Below are 14,386 nucleotides of genomic sequence, written 5' to 3'. Positions count from 1 at the left end.
TCGCACGCCTTCCATTTTTTCTTTTTTAGTTTTTTTAATTATAAAAATATTTAAAAAAAAAAATCACGCAGGATGTATGAATCAACCAGAAGTGATCGGGGACGATTCAATTCGGTTTATCCGGGTTTGAACCCGGTGACATCACAATGTATCCACATGGGATTCTAATTTATGTTTTTTACACACGATTTAAGTAACCCACAGAAAATAAAATTATTTTTTATTATTTGGCAGCAGAATAATCATTGAATGAAAAAAAAATAAGAATAAAAAAACATTTTCTCTTTTAATTACCAATTTTTTTTTTCTATTTTGCAACTATATTTCTTCACAGCCTCAGAGTAGGACTTGTCCCTTAACTCGAGCAATCCAACCCAGATTTCACAGTGGCTCCCAATAGTTCGAGTCCGATTCTTCAAAATCGAGACTGATGATATAACATTTGTCTTTCCAAAGTTGTGTATATTTTTTCTTCAGAGAAATTGTACATTTCATCAACAGGGTTGAGTCCGGCGGATCACCCCTTTTTTTCTGTATCAACCTGACTGAAAAGTTTTATGTAGAGATGTAATAGAAAATTTCAGTATCAGGTTAAATAGATATTAACAAGGGGAGAACACTTCGTTCTCCTGCCACTGGAGTTGAATTACTAGCACAGAACTTTTCAGCAAAAATATACAATGTAAAAGAGAGGAAAAGAATGCAAAAGCCAGCCAACACCTCCCACAATGCTTCCCGTGCAGCATCAAGAGACTGTGCGTCCATAGCACACTGAAGCCAGATACAGATTCTTTGCCCATTTATCCTGCATACCGCCAAAACAAGTCAACTGGATTAGAAACTGCAAAAGAAATCAAACTGATTTTCATAACAAAGCTCTCTCCCACGATGAAATAACTAAATGGCATGTAAAATCAAACGAGATTGGTAATATCGCTTCCAAATTACTGCCCCAGGTTTTGGAGTCACTACATGCATGCAGCAAAATAATGCAAAACCACCAGTGCGATCACTGGTACACTGGTACAAGTAGTGCTCCCAACAAAGGCCAAGAAGTTTCAAGCAGCTCTGCTTCTGGTGGCGCCAATAACCAGTCTTCAGAATCATCAAGTACACCCATGTCGGTATGTAGCTATGTTTTCAGCAAATTGAATTAAGAAACATGAAGCCTCCCATATGATTCATTTTTCTCAGCTCTTTACTCACCTTAACATGACTACTAGGAAAAGCAGATGTCCGCAGGGTCTCCTGAGTTTCATCACCAGGCTTACGTTTGGGTACACTCAAGATAAGAGCAGTCTGGTCCCATGTAGCAGCTGTTGAAGTTATTCGATAACCAGTGTCCCAGCGTTTATGGATACCCTCACTCGGATAAAGAAAATCAAGTTCAACCACCTGGAGCAACACCATATGAACCAGAAATAACCAAATTCAATTGTCTATCCACCTCAAATCAAAATGATAAGAACCACCAAAAAGACCAGATCCAAACAAATGGAAGTGAAAGAATAAATGCTACTAGTAAAGATACAAGACAACTGAAACTGATATAGACAAACTTGCATGTGCATCCACGAAAAAGGTCCCACACAAATGACCTATAACCAGAAGCCAAAAATGATACTAATTACATGTAGCAATCCTTGAGGAATCTAGTCTACTCAAGTCAAATCAATGCCCACAAAGACCTCCAATAATGAGCTACCCATGAAATACCTCCATGAATATGCTGCAAAAGCAAGAGATACAATGGTACCATGAAACTTCCACAAAAAAACAATAGGTAGTAAAATTTTAACAAGTGACCAGGGATTCTCTGAAAGCACTTCCATTACAGCATTAAGAGGAATGTGAAGTAAGAAGTGATTTTAAAATTTTATTACAATGAGATAAAAAAGACAGAAATCCACCTGATCACTAAATCCAGCATTGTGAGACATAACAACACCCCACCGGCTTCCTGCAGTTGCCATGGAAGTCACATGAAACCCTTCTCGCCACTTCTTGTTAATCCATTTGAAAGGAAAAGAATCACTAACTTTGTAAGATTGCTGTGAATATTGGGTGCCTGAAAGAATTTTATAGATATGATGAATAAACCATGAAATCAACCGCCCACAGTGAAAACAAAGAAAACTGATAAAAAGGAAGACCTGATAGTAGTTATTTGTAGACCACTGCAAGTAGGTCTATGTTTAACAAACTAATTGACAGGTAGTTTAGTGTACAGGACTCCCAAAAAGCAGGATTAGCAAAACAATGAAAAAATGAACTTTTTTTCCAATTTCTGAACACAGCCCAACAACAACCTAGTTAGATCCACTGAAGAGCTCAGAACTTTATGCTCACAACCAAGTTCATTAAAAATGCTTTCAGGTATCAATTTTAGCATTGCCTAATCCAGTGAGCTTGATGAATGACTAAATTTCCATCTTTTTTGTTTCTGTGAACATGATATTTATCTTTTGTAAGAAATATGATTAGCTTACAAGTCAAGTCCATGATACCAACCACCTTTTACCTTTTAATAGCTAAAAGAGTTAATTGAGCTCATATACCCCAAGGTTCGGACAGCAAAAAGGTAAGGTTATAGACAATCCTAGATTCACACTAATCACAAAGCCACCTGAAAATTAAGCAACAATGGCTTCTTTGTACATAGTATAAACATAAAATACCATGCTGGAAAGACAATAACCTCAAACCCTTTATGCATGCCAAAGTAAGATCTTGGAAAGATCAACTTCTTTTGACTTCCCTTGAAACCAATTAATAAGAAAGAGGCAATTACAAACCAAGGCATAAACGGCCATCGATTAAGACAGTATATCACAGGTCATAAGGAACTGTTAATCTCATCACAGTTGAAACATACATGAACTCTATCCAATAATTACTAGGAATGTAAACTGAGCAATCTCTTCCAGTTTTTAAATCCCCTTACCATCTCCAAAGCCTCCATATATATATATATACTCCTTCCCATCAGCAGTGACCACTAATATGAATTCATCAACACTAGACTAATTTGGCTGTTGATTCCATCTCTAACCAGGTATACTCTAGTACTTATCACTGAGAATTATGCATAGAAGAAGCATGCGCGAAGCAAGGAGATAAAACTATTTTATGAAACCAAGAATAAATCATATGGACATATCAAATTTATTCATATTGACACAATTCTAAATATGAAATACAGAAAACTTTAATAACAGTAGCACAAAAATTCCTGATACATCAGATAGCAAGTCATAGAAGATGTGACATTAGTATGAACTCATCAGAGAGAAGAAAAAACCAATGAGATAGCATCCAATCAAGTGAAACTAACCTTTGGACATCACCACAAGGGAGCTTCCATTATTTGCACCAGCAATAGAGCTAATATAGTAATTCTTTTCCCACTGATCCATGATCCATTCCTACAGTACTTTCAAGGACAGGTGTTGTTATCAAAAAATAAAAAATAAAAAAATAATCAAGAGATCACAAGAAACTTAGCAAATGAATTCCAACCTTGTGCAAGAAGGAGGGCGATAGTTCATAAACTTGAGATGAGAAACCAGTCCCAGCATCCATAATAAGTGCCCATAGATTAGAGCATGAAGCTACACAGCTTATAAGTAGGCCGTCCTCATTTCCTCTCTCCACATGTTGTCCCAGACGAGTGTCAGCCACATTGTAATGATACCTACATGAGATGAGTATATCCATGGTTAAAATACCAAATGAAAGTTTGATAATACAGATATTTGACACTTCAAGAATTAACATAAAAGAAGTTATTGTTACGATTTTTTAGATAGACCAGAAGATACGGGAGTTAAATTTCCTATTACATTGTAACCTATTCTAACAAGTTTCCAATTATGTGAAAACACTTAGTGCCCTCTTTTGTTCTAAAAGTATGTGAGAGTAAAGAATGGGAACTAAAGAGACCATTAGCTTCTGAAATCTTAGTTCTCACTTTGAACTCTGTTTTTTTGTTTTGGGAAACTGATGAGCTTTATTAATGAAAAGCACAAAACAATGCAATTAGAGGAGCATTCCGGTGACAAAAAGATATTGCAAGGATGCTCCACTTTCAACACCTTTTATCTTCTCTCACTTCCTTTCCAACCAAACAGGGCCGAAGGGAAAACCTACTGAACAAACTATTTTACAAGTATGTTAAATCAAAACAGAGAAAAAAACAAGAATAGTTTTTCAAAAGTAGAAGTAAAATAAGCCAACAATAGACCCCAGAGATGAAGAAACACCAGTATATCAACTCAAACTAGAAGTTCAAGTACAGCAATTTGAACTTAATCTAGTGTTATTTATCCCCAGTAGAAGCCACAAACCATCTTGAAGCCCTAAGACCCCAATAACTTTTTCCTCTTCACCCTCCTCTCCAGACTTCATATAAAATTGGTCTACAATGTGAGAAAAAAAAAATTTAAATAAATTAAGATAAGATCAGAGAATGTGAAGGCGGACTGCTGCCCCACATTAAAATTTATCTCTTTACTTATTTATTTGGTGCAAGATTATCCTTTATATACTTGAGCAATTTTTTTCTAGGCAATATTACAAAAGGTCAGGTAAAGCAGCAATAGGTAATCGAACAAAACAGCCAACCCCGCTTTTCGAGTTGAAATTTGGTGAAGATGATGAGTCTTAATCGATTAATTGGATAACTAATACAATTAGAGTAGCAAGTACACAATTATTACCATTTACAGCCATATGGACAAAAAGTGCTAGTAAATTTATCTTTTAAAACACCAGCTCCTGTTGGAAAAATTTACTGGCTTAGGTTCGGGAGCTTCCAGCATTAGTGTGGAAGGGTAAAGATCCATTAGTATAAGATGCACTAGACTACAAAGAGATGTAAGCAAAAGTATAAAAACGATTCAAACTTGAAAAAACTTAGAAGAAGTGTAAAATTTCAAAATTTGCCCCTTCCATAGTCCAATAATGATTTTGATTATCTGATTGGTGGACCAACAACTTGATTTGAATCCCCTTGATTAGCTAGAGATTTGATCTCTTTCTAGCCGTTAAACGATGTCCAACAAGAGAACTTTAATCTTGAATCAGATCTCCACTGCCAATATTCAAATTAACTTTAAAAGATGTTGCAGTATGACAAAATAAAATAAAATTAAAAGAACAAAAATAAAGAGTAGTGGGATACAACTTCAGAATTTTCCCAATTAATTAAATCTCCACAAATGATTTTGTTTATCTGATTGCCGGATCAACAACTTGATTTAGACCTCCTTGATTTGCTCAAATTTGATGTCTTGCTCACCATTATATGATCCTGACTTCCCTTTTTTTTTTATTTGACAAATTCCAATATTCAAATTGACTTTAAAGAAGTTTATAGGTTAATTTTTCCTAACACACTCTTTAACATTTCAACAATCCATCTTCCCTAACAAAACAAAGAGATACATTGTAGACGATTACACCAACCATCAAAACCCATAACCTGCTTGCTTAATTTTACACAATTTAGCTCATACGAACATCAAAAGCCAAGAACGAAAAAAAAATCTTATATTTAGCAAAGTCAAACAACTATCTTTTTGTACCTTTGTTTCATTGCAAGTCTAGCATTGTATACTGAAATCCACTGGGTTGCAGGAACCCCCAATCGGACCTTCTTCCTGGGCTGCCCATCATCTACATCCTCGATAGTCAATCTCCCCCGTTTTTGACCAACTTGATAGATTATCTGAAAATCCATTTAATGACATGAAAAATCTGGATATGTCTAAAGTAACATGATAACCAACTATTTTACCTTCTGAGCACCGTCTGTATTAATTGGCCTAATAGCTGGATTGGGTCCTAATAGACCCTCAAACAACGATATTAGCTTTGAATAGTTTGGCTCCTCGTCAAATTTCATGTTCACTACAGTCTCAAGAAACTGCTTAAAAGGAGGAGGGCAAAAACAACACAACATTTCGGGAGAAGTAGACATCTTCTTCTTGCACACCTGAAAAGATTTGTTTTCTCCCTGAAAAAACAATTGGTTCACCAAGAAAAGGAAGTAAGTCATAACTCACGCTTCATAAAAGTGTCACTAATGTTTTCACAAGAAACTCATGAAATACACATGCATTCAATTCTGCAGCAAATGAAAAATAAACTAGGTTCTTCTACCAGTAAATAAAATTCAAAAAAAAAAAAAGAACTTGAGAAATCTTCAGAGACCATTTTGACTATTATAAGAAATAAAAGATTTTCAAAAACCTTTTACAGGAACCCTCAAGTAGCTCTTCTATTTACGAAGATATGAAAATTATGCGGTGCCTTAAGTAGACACCAAACTCTATTTTCAACCTTGAGTGGAAAAATACTAGATAGCACTTGTTTTTTCAAATTGATACCATTTTTTTTTTTTTTGAAATGATACCGTTTTAACTAGCATCCTTTGCAAATGTATGTTGGAGCACATGTCAAATGTGGCATCAAGAGCATTCTTGCAACTGGCTCTTGCAATACAATTAAGGACAACATTATAACTACATTATGAGTGCACTTGCTATTTTGAACTGGCAAAATTGTTTGGGTAAACGCAAGGACTCCAAATGCAAGTAGGGTTGTTCAATAGAATTGCAAGCTTGAGTGGCTATGTAGAAAGTCAATTGCGAATCTTTTTTATTTACATCCATAACATACTAGCAGAAAATTTGTTGCACCTGATACCCCTGCCATGGCAACCTTCCTCTATGAAGGAAAATGAGTGTGTATGCAAGAGATTCTAGATCATCTCTTCTACTTGCAGTTCTTCCCAGGTGCGCATGAACACTGGCATATCGAACAGTTCCTCTATAGCACAATTAAATGGGTCAACAGACCTGAGAAACAGATTAAACCAACAGAAAAGAGACGAATCAAACAACAACAACAATTGAAAGTTCATTTCACCTGAAAACATCAGGACGTTGATCGTATTCAACATGCTGCCCAGTGGCACCATCTTTCCATTTAGTTGCTGCAACAAAATTAACACAATAAAAAGCTAAAACAAAGCAAACAAACATAACTTAATCCAGATGAAGCAAACTGATAGAATAGAAGAAACAAAACATATTTATTGAAAGACAGTGATCCAATAGCAAGAAAAGTTCATCACCTAGTCCTAAATCAACGAGAAATAACTTCTTTTCCTGCAACGTGGAAGACTGGCCTAGTAAGAAGTTCTCAGGCTTCACATCTCCATGAACATAACTAGGATGAGAGAAAAAGGTATTATGAGATTTACAAAATGCTAACATCTTACAGGAAAATACACTTGTCTGATAACATGTAGGGACGGTTTCTATAAATTACTCTTAACTCAATTAGATAGGAAATGAGTTTTTGTTTGCTTCAGTTTATTTTGCAAAACTACTTCTGTAATTAACATAAGCTAGTTACCCTTTTAAGTGCATTTTCTCTAGGATTGAAATAGACTCAACAGCAATACAAGCTACCATTTCTGAGGACATCCTGCAAATTCAGATAAACAACCATGTCATAAAATGGATGTTGTTTTAGTGATAGTTTGACACTAAGACATTTGAAGCAATAAATCAAAATCCCCATTGTCAGAAAAAATACCAAAACATAATATACATTGAATTTTTAATGAACAACAATAATAGTAATGGATGTTGTCTTAGTGATAGTTTGACACTAAGGACAATGAATGATGCCCTTTTGATGAAATGGATTTGGAAATTCGGTATCCATCACAATGTTGTTTGAACACTTATCATTGTGGCTAAACTTAATATTCCAATTCTTAATGGCTTGATGGTATACATGCAAGGAGATTACCTAATTGGTAAAAAATCATCAAATTCCCCCCAAGTTTCAACAGTCACTCTCAGTTCCATGTGGGTGATGACACCTTTGTCCACGTACGGATGGACTATTTGATTGGAGATAGGCCTATCAGCTTAGAATACCTCGGTCTTTACTCTAATAATATGCCTAATTTGCTAGTTGTTGATGCTTGCCAAACTGAAGGTCATTCGGAACGTTGATTACACGCACACAACCTTCTTATCCCCTGGTGAGACTTAATCCAGACCTCTCACTAGAAACCCCCGTTTAACCATTGAGCCAAAGTCCCAAACACAAGTGAAGGTCATGTTGCTGGCCTACGGCTCAGTGGTCACATGGGAGGTTTCTCGTGTGAGGTTTTGGGTTCAAGTCTCACCAGGGGTAAAGAGGATGTCTGCATGTCTAATCAATATTCAGAAAAAAAAAAAAAAAAAAAAATCTCAATGACAGTGAGATGGACAATATTTGCAGTCTGCTTTCTTTGCTTAAGAATCATTACTTTCAGGTTAAAGACTAGAATAAGCTGATTTAAAGTCCCTCTCATTCTGGTTCATATGTTGGCAATGGCTGGATATGACATCAGCAACACACAGCTGTTAGTGCCTGAACCCTTGAAGGGACAGCAAAAAAAAATTATTATACATGGGGGTGCAGCTAGAGGGAGGATTTTAACATTACAACTGGACTCACGAGGATTCAACATTTCCAGCAGCCTATGCACCTTTTGTGGTGTCCATAATGAACAGTAGATCATATATTTATCCATTGCAGCTTCTCTCATCAAGTTTGGTCTAGCTTCCTATCAAGATTTGATATGTAATTCCGTTTGCCTCTATCCTTCAATGAGCTCACCTGCAACCTACCCAACTTGTAAGAATGATGTGGCAAGCTTGTCTCACTTATGTTCTGTAGATGCTTTGGTTAGAAATAAATGAGAGGCATTTTACCTGCAGAACCTTCTCCTTGAAAAGATTGTTTATGACATCTGCGGTTATAGTAACCCACGGGCTTGTAGTCTCAAGGAATTCAGCAATATTTCAGAGGGGATGATAAGAAGCGATTGGAAGTCGGTCGCAAAACCTCTTGCCTACAAGCAAACTGTTGTTCTACATGATCCCCTCCAATTCAGTGTGCTATCAAATTAAATTTTGATGCCCGCTCACATAGCAGGCTTGGCCAAGCCGGCTTTGGAAATGTTTGGTTTCTGAGGAGCTCTCAGCTATTCATCTTGGTTAGAGGATATATCACACTCATTTCAATAGTCTGCTTGAAAGTTGAAGGAGATTCTAAAGCCGTTATTAGTTGGTGCAGCAGCTCAAACTATCCTCCTTGGAGACATAGGAATGTTTTTCATGAAATTTGAGATTTGTCATGTAATGTTGTGATCAATTGGCCTAATGTTAGCGGGTCCACAAATAATTTAGCCGATCGTCTAGACAAAGTGAGGGTTGATCACCAATCTCTAGTTTTCATGACCACCCTCTCCTTGGGCCTTTTAATGAAATCAGTATTTTCATAAAAAGAAAATAATAACTAGACAACTGAAATCTACTGATTCAGATGTTAAGAGATTGAAATCAGCTCATTTGAAAGGTATTATGATGCAGACCAAGAGTACACAAGTAACTAATACAAACTTTCTCCCGCACCTAGTGCAGAACAGAAAGGAGTTTCTTCATTCTCTCTGTCAATCTATAATAATAACCATCACTTAATTTTAAAAAGAGAAACAATTGATAAACAAAGAAATGAGTTTCATCTCCCTAATCCCCGTCTTCAAAGCACCCTCTCAACTACACAACATTCAGCTGTTTTGTCCATCCAAGAAAAATACTTACGCTTGACCAGAAGAATTCCAAGTATCCCATAAGCTAGGACCTAACATATCCATGACCTGGAAAAAAAAAGGAATGAGTGTTAACTACATGAACCGAAACAAGAGATCAGCTGCCAGAACCAATATTGTTAAGGGCAGTTCAAGGTGGATAGCACAGGGTTAAATTCTATCATAACACATGAGCTAAAGCAACAGTTTGCTGCATTTGGAAAAAAATATAGATTGAGAGATCTCCATACCATTATGTAGTAGTCGCCCTGTCTCCCTTTATAGTGAACTTTAGGCACACCATGGCTGCCGCCTAGAGTACTGGTCACAAAGAAATTTGAACAGATTTTAAAATAACACTAGAAGAATGCAACAAATACTGGGGATCCATTATAAGAGATGGAAAACAACAGTTGACATACTTGTAAACTTGCCACTCATATGGAGGCCCATAATTACAGCCTTTGCTGCTTCTATGCTCAAATTTCAAAGCAACCTGAAGCAGATTATCATCAACCAATAGAATTGGTCACAAGATTAGATGGGACAACCACTGGAACAGAAAATCCATCATAAAACAAAACAATAAATCTACCTCCATAGCACCAGGGCCTGACGGCCGATCAGTCCCACCACTGACCCGGCAACCTACAAAAACCTGACCAAACCCTCCTTTACCAAGCTTTCGCTCAACCTTATAGACCGGAGAACCCCCTACCTGTACCTGAATGATGAAGGAGAGGAATGGAGACTAGCACAAATAAAGCACAAGAAAAAGTAACTCAAGCAGCAAAGAATATAAACAAGAAGGATAAGGATAATGATAATGCTTTATTTTTTTTCTAAAATGGTAGTGATTTGATAAAATTTTGATTTTTCGATTTGGAAGGAAAAAATTGGAGAAGAAAGGAGGTCATCTGATGGAGTTTGGACAACAGTAGGAGGGAGAGAAGTTGAGAGGAAGAGAAAAGGAAGAGAGAAGAGAGAGAGAGAGAGGGAAGAGGCACAAGTGAGGAATTAGGGGTTCAATGAATCCTTCCCCCTAATTGAATCCGCTGATATAGCAATTTATTACAAACGAGCTTAGCTTTTGACAAGCTGTGTTTTCTACATAGGTAAATTCCAACAAAGTTAACATTTAAGCAAATCAACTAAATTACTTCTAAGTACAACTTTCGTACTATGTCATAATTTCATTAAAAAGAAAAGTGAGGAAGCACAACAAACCCCATGGGAATGTGATGATATAGTTAAATAAGCTAACACTAAAAAATTAAATCAAATGAGCCAATGAAAATTAAATCATCTGCCTTCTGACCCATTCACTGAACCAAAGAAAACATCCAACGAAAATCAACAAATAACCAAGATTATAATGAAAAGCCCCACTCACTATATATCAAAAAAGTGAAACAATGTCATCAACAAAACCATCAACATCATGAGAACCTTGCCAGTTGCCGCAGCCATACAATAAGAACAATGTGACATCAAAAGAACTCAAGAAAATAAGAAATGATTGCATGACTGAACAGACTCAAACAAAAATTTACAAAAGTAAAGCTAGAAGGAAAAAAACAATGAGATTAGGAACTAAATTATCAAAATTGAGCACTCTACCAATGAATGTCATTTCAACCCAAAATTAGACACAAAACAAGGTTTTTGTTTTTTCAGATTAGTTACAATCAACAAAAGTTGATGAGTAAGATCCAAATCTAGTGGTTACATTAAGAGACATCTCATGAGACCATTTATCCAAAATCAATATAAAACCTGAAGGAAACGAGAAAATTAAGAACGAATAAAAAAACTCAAAAATTTTCATAGTAAAAAAAATGAGGAACATCATCAGACAATTTGATGACAGCTGCAATCCCCACTCAAACAAAACTATAGTACCCAACAAAATATACAAGCTGCAAGCAAGAAATGGTTTAACTACAATAAAGTAGTAGAAATGTTTTTGAACTAATACACAGTTTGCAGACTGAATTATACCAAATCAAGTGGAGGGGGCTGATCAAAATGAGAGATAGGAGCATTTTTTTAAGAGAAAATATGACGAACATCACCAGACAAATTGATGACAGCTGCAATCCCCACTCAAACACAACTATAGTACCCAATAAAATAGCCAAGCTGCAAGCAAGAAATGGTTTCACTACAATAATGTAGTAGAAATGAATACACAGCTCGCAAGCTGAATTATACCAAATCGAGTGGAGGGGGCTGATCAAAACGAGAGATAGGAGATTCTCCCCCCTCCTTAACAAGCTTGTCAGCAATCTGACCTAGTAAAAATAAGAAAATAACCGTCTCTTATGACTAACTCGAAGAAAGACAAATATAAAAGTAAAACATTATTAGGTTAGAAGGGGATGCAATAATAAAGGATCAAATCATATGTATCATCAAATACAAGTAATCAAATTATATAGAAATCTGAAGTAATACCTGAAATTTGGAAATAAACTAGACTGATAACACATGCCAGTACCTACTCAAGTATCTTCAATCAACAAACAAACAGCTAAAAGTAAGCAAATCAAATACGTACAGTTGGAAAAGAGAAGCAAAGGAGCTGGGACACTAAGTAGGACAAACAAATCGAATGCAAAATCCCACCAAAAGCTGTCAGACTAACCATGCCATACGGAGCTGGGTGTAGTACTTAACTCTAGAAGATGAGGCAGGCTCCTATGAGAAAGTTTCAGTGTAGCGAAACTAAAAATGACAAAATTAGAAACGATAGCAAGGGAGAGCAGCTACATCAGAATCAACAGACGGAAAAAATAAAAGAGAGCTGTTTGAGATAGATTAGAATAGAGTAAATACTATAGAGAGGTCGAATAGTCCACCATTTGGGAGGATTTCTGCTATTTTTTATTGATATTCAAGCCGAAAGAAAAAATATAAAAAGCAAAAAACGGCATGCAGGGCAGCATTGAGATGAACTTGAAGAATACCAACCTAGTATTCGAAGTAACAAATAAAATAGCAGAGTGGAGGATGATGAATCACATAATAGACCCTAATATGGTTGAGCAAAGACATAGACGCTGATGACGTAGATGATGGTGATGATGATGATAGTAGAAGTAGAAGCATACACCTCTATAGCAGAAAACAGATTGCCAAAAGAACGACGAGCTGCAAGATAGTAATAATTGTGGCAGACATATGGACATACCTTCTCGGGAAAGGGAGGTGTTTTCCCTTCCTCTTCCTGACCAACTGCCTTATTGGCGCTTAAACCACCGCTATCGTCTCCCATCATCACCTTCCCGCGAGTCTCAGGCACGGCCGCCGCTACAACCTTGTTAGCGTTCTGGACCACTACGTCCACCTTCTCTTTAGTCTCGAGACCCGCACTAGAATCCTTCAGGACCTTCACCCTTCGAGTCCGCCTTTTTTGGGTAGGCTTTGCCTTCTCGGTCTCTGCTACTGCCGCTACTGCCGCTGCAGCCGCGGCCGCAGCCTCTTTAGCTACCGTCGCTCGAGTTCTTATATAATTGGCAGCATGGGTAAAGGGTTTTTTGGTATCAGCGGGACCCACATGCTCCCTCGGCTTTCGCCGGAGATCTATAGAAGCTCGGCCGCGACGAACCCCGCTACGCAGTTCTGACATTGTTCATCCATACAAAGGGAAACACCCCTTAAGAATCCGACCATGATCTTGCTCACCGAATGCTCCAATTCGCCACCATGCCGAAACCAAACCCCCTATGACTTACAAAAAAAAGAAACCCTGCAACCGAGATGACGAATCGAATTGATGGAATTAAACATAGCGGACGACCAAAACCAAGATGTCAAAAGGGAAAAAAATAAACTCTAAACCAAAAAGTACAAACACAGAAAACCAACCGATGGCAATCTATACCGTAAATTCAGTGAACACCGAAGGATAGAGGGAGTCTTGAGTAGGAAGTCGGGATTGCGCGACCTCGTTCCTCTTTTTTCTGGTTTTTTAGGAATCAGAACAGACAGATTTTTCCTCCGGCTGCTGTAGGTAGCGCAGTGTGACAACTAATTCAAAGCCCTCGTATTAGCCGAAAAGCAGGACCAGGCGTTACAGGAAGGCGGTCCAAATTGCCATTAATGGCAAGACACAACTTCGCGGATGAAATTTTTTTATTTTCTTCTTACAATTTTCCCTGTTTACAGCTTCTTTCTGGAGATGACTTACACGGTGAAGGCTTCGAAATCGAAATTCGAGTGTACCGTGAACACACTACTCGAGTGTACGGGACGCACTTGACGCATGATGACTTGCTGAGCAGCGTGGCACGTAGGATAAGTGCGGACACTAACCGACCGATCCTTCACCCGTGAATTCGAGCCATCAAGAAGCAGTTTCCGCGTGTTATAGAGACCGGAGAGGATCGATTGAACCGGACCGGTTCCAACTACCCACTTCCACAATAAAGAACCCGATAGAGGCACAAACTTGTTTGTCAAAAACCATGGTTAACACTACTTAGGGGGGGTTAGTGCACATGACTCGGGACATAATTTTTATGCGCATTACACAGTTCATGTCCTGATGTCGTTAGGGAGCACCGAAATTCATGTCATGTACATGAACATACATGACTCAGGAGTTCATGTCCCAAGAGTAAACGGCGGAAAGTGTTTTCCGCCCGATTTTAATAATCATTTACATGACTCATGCGTGGGGCTCTCTCTGACTCAGACCTTCTCGCTCATTTCTCCTCATTTCGT

At 37.4% G+C, this 14,386-nt stretch overlaps 1 protein-coding gene across 2 annotated transcripts; it reads right to left on the bottom strand.

Moving 5' to 3' along the window:
• Positions 1 to 434: 434 nt before the first annotated feature.
• Positions 435 to 13,717, bottom strand: LOC137955457 (casein kinase 1-like protein HD16). 2 transcript variants are annotated; one of them, XM_068802404.1, is made up of 17 exons: positions 13,529 to 13,717; positions 12,852 to 13,409; positions 10,254 to 10,382; positions 10,081 to 10,154; positions 9,910 to 9,979; positions 9,672 to 9,727; positions 7,423 to 7,494; positions 7,139 to 7,233; positions 6,931 to 6,997; positions 6,702 to 6,831; positions 5,798 to 6,016; positions 5,586 to 5,728; positions 3,520 to 3,694; positions 3,335 to 3,425; positions 1,911 to 2,068; positions 1,207 to 1,395; positions 435 to 805 (listed from the first exon to the last, which is right to left on the bottom strand). In XM_068802404.1, the coding sequence occupies exons 2-17, from the start codon at positions 13,287 to 13,289 to the stop codon at positions 746 to 748; spliced, it is 2,166 nt and encodes a 721-aa protein (XP_068658505.1). In that variant the 5' UTR covers positions 13,290 to 13,409; positions 13,529 to 13,717; the 3' UTR covers positions 435 to 745. The 2 variants fall into 2 exon arrangements, with proteins under 2 accessions (XP_068658505.1, XP_068658504.1); XM_068802403.1 differs by having other exon boundaries at positions 13,545 to 13,717.
• Between the last annotated feature and the right edge of the window lie 669 nt (positions 13,718 to 14,386).

The sequence above is a fragment of the Aristolochia californica genome, unplaced genomic scaffold, assembly GCF_029961685.1.
Source record: "Aristolochia californica isolate CCGP_79_NKW_82.1479 unplaced genomic scaffold, dmAriCali1.0.hap1 SCAF_2, whole genome shotgun sequence".
NCBI classification, from domain to species: Eukaryota; Viridiplantae; Streptophyta; class Magnoliopsida; order Piperales; family Aristolochiaceae; genus Aristolochia; species Aristolochia californica.
Note: the sequence above shows the minus strand (reverse complement) of the source record. Positions and strands in the feature narration are given on the sequence as shown.